We start from the raw sequence: 17,768 nt of genomic DNA, 5'->3' as shown, positions 1-17,768 counted from the left end.
AATTTAAATACTTTATCATATGTAGAATTGTTGTATTTTGAAAGCATTTATATATACATTTTTTTCAAAACAAATCAATTAAAAATTTATAGATGTATACACGGAAATCCATCAGGAAAAAAGAGGAACATATTTTAATATTTCTTTCTTATTGACAATATATATATATATTTTAAATTTAACGATAAAATTACCATATATAATTCCAAGATTCTTATCGAGGAAAATATGATGTGACGGACAGATATTTAATGGTAAACAATTTTAAATGACACCAATAACCAATAGAATATTTACAAGTAGATCAAGAAATTTGTTTGTAATATCTAGTATGTGTCTCTCTTATGAGTCGTGTTTTATCATTGTGATAGTGTCGTTCGTAGACAGAGAAGGTAGAAATAAGCAAACCGTGATTTGGTAAATTAAATAAATTGACATTAAAAAGCTTTAAACTTTTAAAGCAACTAAAAATAGCATTTTAATACATTATTTGCCGCATGAGGTATTCTTTTTTTGTCAAATTTGATATCGATAATAATTATTATTAATTATTAGTAATAAGAAAAGTGATAAAGAAAATAATGCTTAGACGTGAACACAATATAATCTATTTTCAAGTTGTCGTGCTCTTTTTATTGAAATTTCCCGTTATCATTTATACATTTTATACATTATTTGTCATATTTTTTCGACTTTTGACAATTTATGGTAATTTTGATGATTGGTAATATTTTGTTATAATTTTATGTTATTTATTACATTAAATTTGAGAAATCAAAACAGATAATAAAATCTACGTATAATACATATATCACACAATAACTTTTCTAAATTATAAATAATATTAATTAAGAATTGTATTTCTTGTAATAAAGTTACAAGCTTGTTTTCAAATTAATTTAAATTATTGGTTTAAAATTTAAGTAAAATAATTGTTGATATAATCGCACGCTGTGTGACATTTAAAATTCGTTTCGTGATTGATATGACTTTGCTTACAGACAGCAAGTATAAATATTTCGAGCTTTTCTTCTCTTACTTCATCGCGTTTATATTATTATTAATTTTCAAATATTTTGAAAACTGCAGAGTTTTGTTAATCGTAACGGCATCCATAGCAATAAAAATTACTTATAGCAAATATCATAAACGATATAAATTCAAATCAAATAATATTTTAATCTTTTCTCATCATTGATCATATTTTATTATAATTTTTGATCATATTTTATTATAATTTTTATATTTCATTATAATTTTTGTTCTTTTTCAGCAATATAATAATTATTTTCCCTTGATTCAATCACGACTCGTTATAATATTTAATCTTTTTTCATTTCGCAAAGATCTGAGTTATTAAAAAATAATGTATTTAATATTCAAAATGTTTATATTATATATTTCAGGCAATTAATATAATAGCAAGACTAATAACGACTGTTTAGAAACAACTGCTTTCTTAGTTAAATTTTTTCAAAAAAAGAGTTGAACACATTCTCACGATGCGCTTTATGATACAAATATTAGGATTTATTATTTTTGTATTTTTAATCTCAAGTAAGTATAATTTATATCGTAACTACATAATATTACACTACATTCTAGATCTATAATTATATGTATCTATGAAAAATCTAATATGAACAATGATATTCATATTTGTGTTTCTTCGGTTTTTCTATTTTATTTTAATCACAAAAGTGATGCAAAATGTATGAGGATAATTAAATATTATTTCCATAACTTGCACAGAATATAATAACATATTTTTATGTTTATTATATAAGTAATAACTTTACTGATAATGTACTTTTACTTCTATTTTCTATTAAGTTAATTTATTTACATTTAATTTCTATGAAAAATAAATTTATTAATATAGATTTTCTTTTAGAGTATTTTTATATTATAATAAACTCTTGTAGTTTACAAAGTTGATCAATTAAATTAATTAATATTATCTTTTCAGATATTGTAACAAAACTCGAGAATTTATCAGTTGAGCTTGATAAAAATACAAATGTTGAGGCAAAGGAGAATGTCTATAATACTACATCAAGAAATAATACATATATAGATAAAAAACATATAAAGATAAAAAACGTAATTATTTTTTTCTGCTGAAGAAATTTTCTATTTAATAGCTTTAACAGTTGCTTTCACATCAGTAACAATATGTGGGTGTATGTGCATATGCAAAATTACCAGGTACATCAATCTTTACAATAATTATATTATATACATACATGATTTTATATATAATTAATTTATTGATATAAGTCATTTCATGTACTCAATTGAATAGTCAGTTGAAATTATAGTGAGAGCAAATATTTAAAATATAAAAACAACATTACAAAATTTGTCACTTCGCTTATTAATTTCATATTAGTTACTTTTCTTTCGTTAGTATTAATTTTCTATTAAAAATAAATAATAAAAATAATTGCAGAAGTAAATAATTTTAAAATTAAAAAGTAACAGCATTAAAATGTGTATTTATTATTAAGTTAATTGAGAAGATAAAAATATTATTTCATTCAAAAAATTATTCAAATATACATATAATAAAATATCTTAACCAATTTATCATAAATAATTTATAAAAATAATTTTTAGATGTAACATACAGTATATCAGAAGAAACTTTTCTCTCTTTAGTAGATGTTGCATTGAGATTCATAATTTTCCGAATAATCCTCCTTCACCCGAACTTATTCGTTATCAACAAGTAGATGATTATCAAGATGTATATCAAATGACTAGTGTGAGTTAATCATATATATATATATATATATATATATATATATATATATATATATATATAATTTATATACAAATGTCATACAAGCAAATAGATGAATAACAATGTATGTACACGTATGCAATCTGCTATAATAATATAATGTTTGCTTATCTGACAAAAACTATTATACAAATAATATAGATTTACATACTCATACACATATTTTATACATATATGAATTTTATAAAATATATGCGAAATAACGAGAGCTTTTGTATCAGATTATAAAATTATCTTTATCTTATGTTCAACTTAAATATTTATATCTATTATAGACTCTACGATGCGCTCTAATAGACACAAATACATACAATAATAATTATACAAATTTTTTTTAAATTAGTTTATATGTTATTGATTTATAATTTTGCAGCTCCCAGTGTAAAGTATCGTACTTGATTTAAGATTTATGCATTAATACTATTGCGAATTGATTTATAAATTAATAATAATTATGAATAGAAATTTCCAACATATTGTTAAAATACGCTATTTTATAAAAATGCATACTACTTCATTATGTTCAATATGCAACCTTAAGTCGTTAGACAACGTTAGACATCGCATCTAGTGCCTAACTTGTTTATAATTTTTGACAAACATATATAAGGTGCAATGACAATACACAATGTATCACATTTTAAAGTTAATTTCGCAACATTTTTTAAAAGATAATCTTAAAATAACTAATAAAATTGTTAAAATCTTTTTTAGTTTATGATTATATAACAAGTTTCAAAATTTTATTATTAACACATTTTTTCATTTTGACCTTTAAAATATTCTATTATAAATTTAAATTTAAATTTTAATATTTTACTTTACTATATAAAAATTTAAATAAAAGAGAAATAAAACAAATCTTACACTTAAAAATCTGTATAATAAAAATAAATAAAATAAATAAACAAAATTATTTAATAAATTCAAAAAATTTTTTAAAAAGTGCAAGTTAATAAAAATAGAAATTTTAGATTTTTAGAAAGAATATATAAAAATTAAAATAAATGCATAAAACACGAAATCGCGCATATAAATATACGTATAAATGTATAAATATATGAATATATATGTATATATTCATATAGAAATGGATAAATATATGAATGTATAAATGATCATATATGGATAAATATTATACATGAATATATGAATACATGAATAGAAGATTATATAAATATGTAAATATATAAACATCTATTAATGTGCTTTATATATATATATATATATATATATATATGTATATACATATATGTATGTGTGTTAATATATAGTCACATATTAATCTATACATGTATATATAACGCATTCCTATATATGATTATAAACATGTTGATATTATCATATGAACATGTAAAAATTATATAAGTATTAAATTATGAATATATAAATTTTAATATTAATATCTATTTCAAAGGACAAAATATTCTGCAATCTATTCATATTAGTATAATTTATGTGTTTATAATAATGTTTAGAAAATAATATAAAATTTTTTAGTAAATTTTATGGGTTATTTTAAATAATTTTTAATTATTAATAAAATTTATATTAATATTATTACAAATATAATATTCCGCTCAAGTGCACGTACTTATCATCGTATACTAACATAAGCTACATCTATATACAATGTACATAGATGTGTATATTTAAGTGTATATTTACAATATATATAAATATACATAATATAAACATATTATATTTATAATAATTCAATAGTACATTATATAATTCAATATCATAATTAAATAGTACACATATTTACAAACGATTTATGAGTGCTAAGTTTTCTAAAAAAATATACTTTTCAGCAATTAATTTGTGCATTGAAATTAATAATTAATTATATGTACCACATTCTCATCACTATATTTGTATTTCTACGATTTACTGTGTTTTCTGTAACCAAATGTATAATACAAACGTAAAAATAAACAAATTATGAATAAAAATAACTAATTCTTGATGTTAGCCACACGAGAATTTTAAATCTGTTTTTAAGTTAATATATTATTATATTTTAATATATTATTATTTAATATATTATTTTATATAACAATATTCTTATTTATTTATTGCATATAAATTTAAATACTTTATCACATATAAAGTTGATGTATTTCAAAAGCATTTGTGTGTGTACACACACACACATCACAGCGCTTATACACACACACACAAATATGTATTCAAGACAAAAAATCAAAATTTATAGATGTATACACGGAAATCCATCAGGAAAAAAGAGGAACATATTTTAATATTTCTTTCCTATTTTTTCAATGTATACATTTTGTCATGTATTCATTTTAATTTAATGATAAAATATCGTATACATATAATTTTAAGATTCTTGTCGAGGAAAATATGATGTGACGGACAGATATTTAATGGTAAACAATTTTAAATGACACCAATAACCAATAGAATATTTACAAGTAGATCAAGAAATTTGTTTGTAATATCTAGTATGTGTCTCTCTTATGAGTCGTGTTTTATCATTGTGATAGTGTCGTTCGTAGACAGAGAAGGTAGAAATAAGCAAACCGTGATTTGGTAAATTAAATAAATTGACATTAAAAAGCTTTAAACTTTTAAAGCAACTAAAAATAGCATTTTAATACATTATTTGCCGCATGAGGTATTCTTTTTTTGTCAAATTTGATATCGATAATAATTATTATTAATTATTAGTAATAAGAAAAGTGATGAAGAAAAAAATGCTTAGACGTGAACACAATATAATCTATTTTCAAGTTGTCGTTACAAGCTTGTTTTCAAATTAATTTAAATTATTGGTTTATAATTTAAGTAAAATAATTGTTGATATAATCACACACTGTGCGTCATTTAAAATTCGTTTCGTGATTGATATGACTTTGCTTACAGACAGCAAGTATAAATATTTCGAGCTTTTCTTCTCTTACTTTATCGCGTTTATATTATTATTAATTTTCAAATATTTTGAAAACTACAGAGTTTTGTTAATTGTAACGGATATCCATAGCAATAAAAATTACTTATAGCGAATATCATAAATTCAAATCAAATATTTTAATTTTTTTCATGCTTGATCATATTTTATTATAATTTTTGTATTTCATTATAATTTTTGTTCTTTTTCAGCAATATAATAATTATTTTCCTTGATTCAATCACGACTTATAATATTTAATCTTTTTTCATTTCGCAAAGATCTGAGTTATTAAAAAAATAATGTATTTAATATTGAAAATGTTTATATTATATATTTCAGGCAATTAATATAATAGCAAGACTAATAACGACTATTTAGAAACAAACTGCTTTCTTAGTTAGATTTTTTCGAAAAAAAGAGTTGAACACATTCTCACGATGCGCTTTATGATACAAATATTAGGATTTATTATTTTTGCATTTTTAATCTCAAGTAAGTATAATTTATATCGTAACTACATAATATTACACTACATTCTAGATCTATAATTATATGTATCTATGAAAAATCTAATATGAACAATGATATTCATATTTGTGTTTCTTCGGTTTTTCTATTTTATTTTTAATCACAAAAAGTGATGCAAAAATGTATGAGGATAATTAAATATTATTTCCATAACTTGCACAGAATATAATAACATATTTTTATGTTTATTATAGAAGCAATAACTTTACTGATAATGTACTTTTACTTCTATTTTCTATTAAGTTGATTTTATTTACATTTAATTTCTATGAAAAAATAAATTTATTAATAGATTTTCTTTTTAGAGTATTTTTTATATTATAATAAACTCTTGTAGTTTACAAAGTTGATCAATTAAATTAATTAATATTATCTTTTCAGATATTGTAACAAAACTTGAGAATTTATCAGTTGAGCTTGATAAAAATACAAATGTTGAGGCAAAGGATTATGTCTATAATACTACATCAAGAAATAATGCATATATAAAGAAAAAAAAACATAATTACAATTATTCTACTAAAGAAATTTATAATTTAACAGCTTTGACAGTTGCTTTCGCAGCAATAACAATGTGTACGTGTATATATATATGGGAAAATACCAGGTACATCAATTTTTATAATAATTATATACATATATGATTTTATATATAATTAATTTATTTATATAAGTCGTTTTATGTACTCAATTAAATAGTCAGTTGAAATTATAGTGAGAGCAAATATTTAAAATATAAAAATAATATTACAAAATTTGTCACTATGCTTATTAATTTCATATGAGTTAGATTAATTTTCTATTAAAAAATAAATAATAAAAATAATTGCAGAAGTAAATAATTTTAAAATTAAAAAAGTAACAGCATTAAAATGTGTATTTATTATTAAGTTAATTGAGAAGATAAAAATATTATTTCATTCAAAAAATTATTCAAATATACATATAATAAAATATCTTAACCAATTTATCATAAATAGTTTATAAAAAATAATTTTTAGATGTGAATGTAACATACGGTATATCAGAAGAAACTGTTCTCGCTTTAGTAGATGTTGCGTTGAGTACATTCATAATTTTCCGAATGATCCTCCTCCACCCAAACTCATTATTCGTCAACCAGTAGCAGCTGATTATCAAGATGTATATCAAATGCCTAGTGTGAGTTAATCATATATATATACACAAATGTCATACAAGCAAATAGATGAATAACAATGTATGTACACGTATGCAATCTGCTATAATAATATAATGTTTGCTTATCTGACAAAAACTATTATACAAATAATGTAAATTTACACACTCATACACATACTTTATATATAAATTTTATAAAATATATGCAACAAAAGCTTTTTATATCAGATTTTAAAATTATCTTATGTTCAACTTAAATATTTATAGATCCATCAGACTCTATGATGCGTGTTAATTGACACAAATAAAATACACATAATAATAAAGATACATAGTTTTTATATTTTAATTAGTTATATTTGTATGTTAATGTTATTATTGATTTAATTTTGCAGAGCTCAGTGTAAGGCATCACACTTAATTTCAGAGTTATGCATTAATATTATTGCAAATTGATTTATAAATTAATAATAATTATGAATGTAGAATTAAAATTTCCAACATATTAAGTGCAATTACTACTTCATTACTACTTCGATCTACAACTTTAAGTCGTCAACATTGACGGACAATGCATATTTTGTGCGTAACTTGTTCATAAAATAAAATATTTTTTGACACGCATATATAGGGTGCAATGACAATATAGAATGTATCACATTGTAAGTTAATTCATTTCAAATCATTTTTTAAAATATAATCTTAAAATTAATAAAATTGTTAATAATTTTCTTTAACTTATGATTATATAACATAAGTTTCAAAATTTTATTATAAATACAATTTTTTTTATTTTGTCCTTGATAATAAGCTGTTAAAAATTTTAATTTAAATTTTGATTAAATTTCATTATATAAAAAATTTAAACAAAAGAGAAATGAAACAAATCTTACAATTAGAAATCTGTATAATAAAAATAAAATATATATACATAATTATTTAATAACAATAAATTAAAAATAAATTTTTAAAAATACACACTCAATAAGAATAGAAATTTTAAACTTTTAGAAAAAATATATAAATAATAAAATAAATGTGTGAAGCGCGGGCACACGCATTATATAAATATATAAATGTACGAATATATAAGTGTATATGTATATATTCGTATAGAAATATATAAATATATGAATGTATAAATGTATGAATGTATATGAATGTATAAATATATGAATGTATAAATAATTACATATGGATAAATATTATATAATATTATATATGAATATGTGAATACATGAATAGAAAAATATATAAATATATATGCATATACTCACATATTAATATGTAAGCGTAAATATAACCCATATATGAATATAAACATATGGTCATACACACATATTAACATGTTTATAAGTATTAAATTATAAAATATAAAAGTTATATTTATTATATAAAAGATATTAATATTTATTTTAAAGGACAAAATATTCTGCAATCTATTCAAATTATCGTTTATGTGTTTATAATAATGTTTAGCAAATATGATAAAATTTTTGAATAAATTTTATTTAAATAATTTTTGGGTAAATTTTGGATAAAATTTTTGAGTAAGTGTTTTATTTAAAATTTTGAATTATTAACAAAATTTATATTAATATTATTACAATTATTCTGCGTCCTCGCACGTATTTATCATTATTGTATATTAATACAAGATACATCTATATACAATGTCTATAACAAATAATATGAACATATTATGTTTATAATAATTCAATAGTACATTATATAACTCAATATTGTAATTCATAGTAGACAAATTTACAAATGATTTGTGAGTGCTAAGTTTTTTAAAAGAAGATATACTTTTCAACAATTAATTTGTATATTAAAATATTTAATAAATTATGTATTACATTCTCATTGCTATATTTGTATTTTTGCAACTTATTGTTTCTTCTGCAACCAAATGTATAAAGGTATAATATTCCGTAATCAAATGTACAATACTATGTGCAACCATTTAAAATTGAAGCTCTACAAATATTATATAACTTAAAAAAAAGTGTTTCAAACTGAACATTTTTATTTAAGTACTTGATAATATTATATTAATATTGTAAAAAAAAAAGTTTTTATCAAAGCGTTATATTGCAAAAGAATCTAGAAAATGTATTCATTTTTTAAAGATTCAAACAGATATGCTATCTTAATAAGAAATTCTTCCTTTAGTTAAAAAGAAAAAAATTTTCGAAACATCAATAACGTCCGATTTTATGATTAAAAGCGAAGAAATTTTCGAGCTTGGATCTTCATCTGCACAATTGAAAATATAACCCTTTATTATTCGCAAAATGAAGATTTAGCTCGGAAATTTTCCTTCACATTCAACTATCAAATATTTAATAATAAATAATAACAGAAAATTTCTTTCGACGTGCTATCGATTTAGCGCAGACAGAACGAGGGTCAAAAGATTTTTGGAGATCGTAATCTCAACACAATCAAGTCTTACACTCTCGCACCTGCACACAATGTTAAAGGTATATTGTCGTTTCCACGGGATTAACATCGCGGCGAGAAACATCGACAAAGCGGTCAGCGCGCGAACGTCATCGCGTTCTTCCTCCCTCCCTCCCCCCCCCTCTCCACCCGCTCCTCACCCCCTTCGCCGCCGGTCTTCATGCGCGACTAAAACGAATGGAAATCCTTCCTCCTGTCGGCGCTTCGTAAGTCGAGCTGATGTCCCTTTCCGCGGAGACATTGACTAACGACGTATAAAGGTAGGATGTAAAGGTGCGTCGCAGTCGCCGTGCGCGCGAAAGGATAAAGAGGATCAAAGAAACCGAGAGGCGCGCGCGACCGTCTTATTATCCGCGAGAGGTCCATTTATTGAAATGGATGGACGTTTAAAAGAAAAGTATGCTGTGCCGACTGTTTCGAGGCTTTCGGTGAGAAACGAGGCCGTTATATAATCAGCTTCCTTGCGGTATAATTAAATTTGACTGTGACTATCTTTTTTCTACGAGTTTATAAAATAATCTTGAACTCTTTTCTCAATTTCCTCGCAATTTCCTCCTTTTTCTATATATTAATTTCTTTTAGAATCTTTCTATGTGTAAATTAAAAATTCTCGATGTCAAAAGATTTCTTTAATTATGTGCGCCTGCGTATACATAATTTTATTATTTCCAGAGTGTATTATTAAAGAATATTATATGTATCTTTTTATAAGATTTTTAAGAGGTAATGTAATTGGAAGCTTTTATTTCACATTTATTTCATTAAAATTTGCTTGATCAGTCATCTTGGCGAAGATTACTCTTGATAAAAGCAGGCATTTTAACCGACAAGAGTTCCAGCGCAGATAGATATAGTACTGATAATTACATCAACCCGGTAATTTTATCTATTTAATTTTTCGTCACTCTCTCTCTCTCTCTCTCTGAGAAAGAAGGATTTTGTTTTTTCATAAAATAAAATAAGAACAAAATCAATAACAGTAATAAAGAAAATATAACAAAAAATAAAACAAAACTATAAGAATAAAAAATATTTTATATAAAATAAAAGAAAAAATATTTTGTATAAAATAAAAAACGCACGCGTTTTTTTTACTGCAACCTTATATAGGACGCTTGACGTATCGTGTACATGCATGCCACTTTATTGGCTGATTTTCCTGCGTTATTTCTATCGCTTCTCTCGCATCGTCGTCGCAACACGCGAGATTAGGAAGGCGCGCCAAGATCGAAGCACGAGAATATACCCCGTGGATACTTTCGTATTCAACGTATTACCTCGAAGAGAAAAGCGAATCCTCGCGAAGCATTCGATATTCCTGCGCGCGTTATATATTTGCAAACACACACACACACACACACACACACACACGTGTTTACAAATAAACACATGTTGCGCGCTATACAGGGTGTCGATGAGCAATGGAATCTTTCGTACGAATATTTTTGTGAGTGATGTTAAAGATTTTAAATAATTAATGTGGGAAAGAATTTACCTCGAAGAAATACTATCGTCATAACGCTCGGAGTCAGCGGCGATAAAAATGGAAGCGATAACAATTTCGCTCGAAATATCATAATTTATTTGAATGCTATTGGAGAAATTTCGCGGTGACGGCTTTATCATTATGTATATTTCATTCGATTCCGAGATATTTCAGAGGGAGAAACCATCATCGTTGATCTTTTTAAGGATAATATCGACGTGTGAGAAGTCGCAGACAACGGGCGGGATAAATTCACTTTTTCCACGGTGACCTCGATATTTAGCATTAATGCTGTTCGTCCCAATGGGCCGGTTTACGAGATCGCTTAAAGGGTAGGTCGTAACATTACCCGCGCAAAGTGCATGTTTATATCTCGGAGCTAAAACGAAAACTGTGCGCGCGTTTCTAGAGTTTGCAAGCGGAAGGTCAAGTGTTCTCATCACTCACCTCGACGGCAAATTAAAACATCTCTCCTCGTACGATAAACAGTAAATGTTAAAAAATATTCCTTCAATGGGACGAGAGAGAGAGAGAGAGAGAGAGAGAGAGAGAGACAGACAGACAGAGACAGAGAAACAGAGACATAGAGAGAGAGAGAGAGAGAGAGAGAGAGAGAGAGAGCTCCTTTAAGAGTTAGCTATAAGCTATAGATATAGCTTCTTTAATTTATTATGAGAGGAAAGATTTTATTATCGCTTGATTTTAGATTTCATAAATATCAGTATAAATATCCGTCGTATGTCTTGTTCTTACTGGACATAAGTTCGATTAGAAGGATTCAAGGTGCGGATGAAACAGGACACCCCGTACATTCGCGTGCATATAGGTACGCACGCGAAGAAAGTCCGGCGTTCACGTCGCGGGTGTCAAGAGATTATTGCTCGAACTCACGAATGCGTCGGGTCATAGTACATTGCGCGCTACAGCCGACTTCAAAAGCGATTGCCCGTCATCGGCGAGGCACACACGGACACATACCTATCGTCATATATTATTTTTTTATTAAAATATATATTGTGACTGTTATGAAAGTATACGTTGTAATATTTCACACTATATATTTCACTATATATTCACTGATGTTTCACTATATGTATTTTACAGATTATTATTAAAATATATATTGTGATATTTCACATTTATATCTAATTAATAATGAATAAATAATGCCTCTATCTAAATGTAAACTTGAATATAGTATAAAAATAAACAAAACAATTTGTACAAAAATTGATAATATACCGATATTCCAAAATTCTCAAATAAAAGTAAATGAATATTTAACAAAATATATTAAAATTAATATTTACTAAGCTCGTAATAATTTATACTAATAATTTTTCTCTGTGAAAAGGAAGATAAAAATAAAATATGATTATAAAAAAAGATGCGATTAAAATTAAATTCGATATTTTGCGAAAACTTTTGCGATATATACTTCAAAGTGTTATATTTTGTGTCTCATATACATGAAACGACGATAGAAACGTCAAGGACGGAGGGAAAAAGCGTAGCTTAAGCAATCAGGGATTATCTAATCGCGCAATTTTCCTCGTGTCTTACTTTCATCTGCGACTGGTTTAACGTATAAGGTATACAAGCACTTGGCGAGCCACATCAGTCTCGGTAATTATTATCACGTTTTACGTGCAGCCACCTCGTATTACTACCTATTTATCCTCGGGATTTTAATTTAATCGACTATGAATGTCAATGATTTATTAATAATTTTTATGTTTCACAAAAGAGGAGTTTTGGAATATTTCGATGCTCTTAGCTACATTAGAAAAAAAGGAGACAAAGATAAATGAAAGAAAAATGATGCACACATAGAGTCTTAAAAAGATTAGACATTTTCTCTCTTAGAGATACGATAAAAATAGTTTCGACAATTTTAAAATAATTTATATATATAATTTATTACAATAATAAATTTATATATTTTATTAATTAATAATAAAATAATTTTAATAATTATAAGGCGTAGACAAGAATTGATTAGAGATATTTTAAATAAAATATATTGCGATCTGTACTTCATCCAAATATTCTTCATGCTAAAAAATTCTACGATCCAAGTATTTTACGGTTTAATTTGATCCTCTTCTCGATATCGACCTTGGTAAATGTACTGTAAATCTCCCGGCAGTAAGTTTATCCTTCTACGTTTATATCAATTTTTCCGTTACATTATGGCACCTCGCCTGAAAAATGTCCACGTTGGTCACACACGATTCACCCCGACGGTTACATCCTTTTCAAAATGTCACAAGACGAGGAGACGATCCGTGCGGAAGTGGGCGTGTACAGATCGAGAACCTGATTTTCTTTCTTTTTTTTCTTTTTCTTTTTAATAGCCGACACGGCACTGATTTCTTATGCGCGACGGTTAGATTCTCCGGTTCCTTGCCCTTGATATTTTCATCCTTCCGGCATTAGCATAATTTCATTCATGTCCTTTACTTACTATAAGTTCCATTGTGTAAATTTATAAATAGCGAGGGAAGTAAAGTGTCTCGAATCGTTACTCTATTCGCTTTTTAAGGATGTTTAACTGTACAAAAAACTGTCTAAATTAAAAAAAAAAAAAACATGTTTCGTACGTTTATATTATTTGAAAAATCAAATAAATAAATCCCAATTACGAAAAAAATTAAAATATCACAAAATAATATGGATTATGACATCCTTATAAAAGAAATTTGTAATTAATATTTGTCCTAATTTATGACAAAAACTTTTGATCGTGAATACCTCCTGAAATCAATTGCAAAAAACAACAAAAGATGTGTAATTTGCAGAAAAAGAGAGAGAGATAGATAATATTTTTCTACAATTTTTAGTAAATAACTTTGAAACAAATAAGTGGATTTAAATTAAATTTAGCACAAATATTTATTAGAATTCTTTTAATATATTGAAAATTTATATATGAAAATTTTAATATAGGAAAATTTATATATGAAAATTTAATATATGAAAATTTATGTATGAAAATTTAATATATAAAAATTTTTATTTTATTGGCAATATTTTTTTCTTGTCAAATTTGTCAATAAGTGATATAAAATATGTGACATACAATATATAATTTTCCTATAATAAGAATCAATAGTAATTTTAAACTTAAATAACTTCCAAACCGTTAAAAGAATTGCGCTCAAAATTTTGCACAGATAGAAATAATAGAACAATCTACGAAATTTTCATGCTTTTGTCAATATTATTGATATATAATGCACTTCTTTAAATTTACGAGAAATCGAATAAAAAATTGAGTAATAAATTTTATAGCCATCAAATGAAAGGAAATAAAATATTCAAAGAACAAGTTTACAACTTACTACATTCATTTAAATATTAATTTGCAAAGGATTAAAGTACTAGCACGAACGATGAATCTTGTAAAATATGAATTTAACTATTCCCTCGTGCAAACTCTGCCCTAAAGTTCCCACATTTTCCTAAAACTCGACATATCGAGAATTTCGAGATAAAGCCTTTGTTGTAAAGTCTTGTCCAGATTAAAACGCGCAAAAAATTGTTAATTAATCTTAAAAAATCTTTTTTACAAAATTTTGTAAAAAAAATTTTGTAATAATTTTGAATAAAACTGTCAAATAAATAATAATTTTTTTGCCGATTATCCGTTCATGATTCTTCTCGTTCGTTCGACCTGGTCTCGGTTTAAGTGAAACACTCTGTACATCCACATAGGTAGTTTCCGATGTATACGGAACCGGGCAGAGCCTTGTCTCGCGGAGTATCGTTTTCACGAATAAAGCGTCTCCAAGCACTGTGTCTATATAAAGGAGAGCCCGATGCGGTATACGAAGAGGAGAAAGGAAAAAGAAGGAGGCTGCGTTTGTGCGCGAGATATAAAGAAATTTATCCTGGCGTCTCCCTGGAGGGTGGGAGCGGCAAGATACACCCGAAAGAACGTAAAGCCGCGATTAATCTAACGGACACGCCGGTGTGTAATAAAAGAGTTCGTAATAGAAGCGAGACCTGCCGACTACATCCTTGTAAGGATTTACGTAAACGGGAATTTATCGTGTGGAGAAATTAAGAATTTATGACATACCCACGCGACGCGTGCTATCAGTTCGTGAATCCGATCGCGAAATCCGCGAAATTCAACAACAATCGTGAATTCGAACAGCCGCGTTGTTTGTAGACTGGAATTTATGAGCAGACAGTTTTGTGAAAACAAGGATGTTTGTGCGAAATTCGCGAAAAATAGTATTATATATCTGCATAACTGGAAAAATAGGAATGAAGGTTTCGCAAAGTAGAGCAGAAGAAGTCCTTTTTAAAGTATACGTATCTGACCTAAATTCACAATTCTACAATTTATTTAAGGATGTTTTTGGCTGTACAATAGTAGCAGAAAATTAATTTCTTTCTTACGTTTATATTGTTTGAAAAATCAAATAAATAAACCCGTTATAAAGATAAGATTAAAATATCATAAAATAATTTAGTTTTTAACGTCCTCGTAAAAGAAAATAATTCTAATTAATATTTTTCCTCGTTTGATGACCAAAACTCTTGAATACCCCCTGAAGTGAACTTAAATAATTATTGAAGTTTAAATAATTAATTTAAACTTAAATAATTTAAAATTAAAAATCGCTAAGAAAATTGTGCTGAGATTTTGCACAGATATTCAGAATAAATACTAGAACAGACAAATTTTCACGCTTTTGTCAATGTTTTGACATCCTTATCACACATCCCTTAATAAGGATTTTCACGACATTATTAATATCAAATGATTAAGTAATTTGACATGGCAATCTCTTTTATCAATGATTCAAGCATCGTTGCAAATTACATATACAAGACATCGCAAAGCGATATATTATCGTCACACGTCGTTATCAACGTTCGTCATGCTATATAATTGCTTTTATTGCGCCAGTCAGTGTAACGTTGCGTATCGGCTTTCTTTGAAATCGCAATAAATAGCGCTCTCGGGAATTTTCATGCATTCCGCGGTTGCGTTTCCTGACTCGTTTCCTCGTAATTTCCTGCATCGAGACGAATATAGGATGAACAAACACGATGACACATTGATCGAATCGCACAATCGACTTCCTGCCGTCGTGTAAATACATTCTATATAATAGTATAGAAAATAAGAAACCTTTCAAGAGAATTTGATAAAATTTAAAATTTTCTCTAATAATATATTTGTTTCAAGATCCTCGATTTTTAATAAAAATTCATTTAAGATAATTAAGAGATAATAAACGGCTCTTATGAAATTAATAGTAAGTGCAATTTTTTCGCTTTTTAAATCCTCTTGTAGAGAGGAAGTGGAAGTTGGATAATAAATTTCGATTAGAAATTTCATATTTTCATAGCGTTCCTAGTCTCTTAACTTGTCGGGGGGTCGAATGGCCGGCACGGTGAATAACAAGCGTGTCGGCTAACACGCGTAAATACGATGTTGGAAAAGTTTCACCGCGAGTGAAACCTTATGATTGACGCGCGCTCGCTCAGCCCGTTCGCTCGAGATCCGACGCTCGACCTCGTTCGATTAATTTGCCAATGTTTCGCACCCACGAGGCGCCCCGTCATTATATCCCGGATGAACGGCAAACAGTGTGGGCCGACGTGGAATAAGCAGGAAATTAGAAATATATCCGCGTCACCGTGCGCAGATATGGTCGCGGAGAGGGAATTGCATCATTTCTAATGAGCGTGTGTGTCGGATACACATTTTTTTCTGCTACACTGGCACGAGGCAAAAATATGACGCGCAGAACGACGACGAAGAGAATGATAATGATGGATTTGTTTGGTCGCAAATACCACAGTCGAATATTTCAATCAATTTATTCGTTATTTTATTTAGTTAATTATTTTGCTTAACTAATTATTTTATTTCATTATTAAGATTATTTAATAATTGTTTTATTATTTAATTAATAATTAATTTTTTTATTTTAATTCAATTCAAATTTAATTGTAAGATTTTTAGAATTTTTATGCTTTGACAATTTAATATTTAAAAATTTTGAAAATTTCAAATTGTAAGTTTCAAGAGTTTTTAAGATTTTAATTTTAATTTCTAGAATTTTAAATTTTTTTAAGTTTTAAAATTTGAAAGTTCTAAAATTACAAGGTTTTAACGTTTGTAAATAAAATTGTGTTTTTAATTTTTTGAAATATGAGATCACATGCTTGCAATGTGTTGCAACTACTAATTCTAGTTTGTATTTTATTTGTGAAAATTGTTACGATATATACCAGAAATCTATCCAAATCCGCAAGGCAAGGATTAAATAAAATAATAATAATATTAATAATAATAATAATAATAATAATAATAATAATAATAACTTCTTTGATTCATAGACAAACATGAAATCAACACAGTGTGATGAAGTCATCAATTATATTTACAAAATGTT

The 17,768-nt window shown here is 26.2% G+C and overlaps 2 protein-coding genes across 8 annotated transcripts in view; one reads left to right on the top strand and one right to left on the bottom strand.

Moving 5' to 3' along the window:
- The window catches only part of LOC126853389 (rap1 GTPase-activating protein 1-like), a 132,138-nt gene that overhangs the window by 94,936 nt on the left and 19,434 nt on the right, over positions 1–17,768 (bottom strand). The gene's annotated exons all lie outside the window — the stretch shown is intronic.
- LOC126853401 (uncharacterized) lies at positions 342–8,063 on the top strand. Of its 5 annotated transcripts, none has more exons than XM_050599110.1 (5): positions 342–417; positions 1,407–1,557; positions 6,636–6,861; positions 7,256–7,415; positions 7,790–8,063. In XM_050599110.1, exons 2-5 carry the CDS (start codon positions 1,503–1,505, stop codon positions 7,799–7,801), a joined length of 453 nt encoding a protein of 150 aa, XP_050455067.1. In that variant the 5' UTR covers positions 342–417; positions 1,407–1,502; the 3' UTR covers positions 7,802–8,063. The 5 variants fall into 5 exon arrangements, 4 of the variants coding, with proteins under 4 accessions (XP_050455067.1, XP_050455070.1, XP_050455068.1 ...); XM_050599113.1 differs by lacking the exon at positions 1,407–1,557 and adding an exon at positions 6,066–6,218 and having other exon boundaries at positions 354–417; XM_050599111.1 differs by having other exon boundaries at positions 379–502.

This window comes from Cataglyphis hispanica, chromosome 12 (assembly GCF_021464435.1).
Source record: "Cataglyphis hispanica isolate Lineage 1 chromosome 12, ULB_Chis1_1.0, whole genome shotgun sequence".
In the NCBI taxonomy this organism is placed as follows: Eukaryota; Metazoa; Arthropoda; class Insecta; order Hymenoptera; family Formicidae; genus Cataglyphis; species Cataglyphis hispanica.
Note: the sequence above shows the minus strand (reverse complement) of the source record. Positions and strands in the feature narration are given on the sequence as shown.

Excerpts from the sequence above, each read along its gene's own strand:
- LOC126853401 (XM_050599110.1), top strand. The coding sequence starts at position 1,503 with ATGCGCTTTATGATACAAATATTAGGATTTATTATTTTTGTATTTTTA. Across the intron at positions 1,558-6,635 it reads TTTTGTATTTTTAATCTCAA|ATATTGTAACAAAACTTGAG; the intron begins GTAAGTATAATT and ends TTATCTTTTCAG. Across the intron at positions 6,862-7,255 it reads TATATATGGGAAAATACCAG|ATGTGAATGTAACATACGGT; the intron begins GTACATCAATTT and ends AATAATTTTTAG.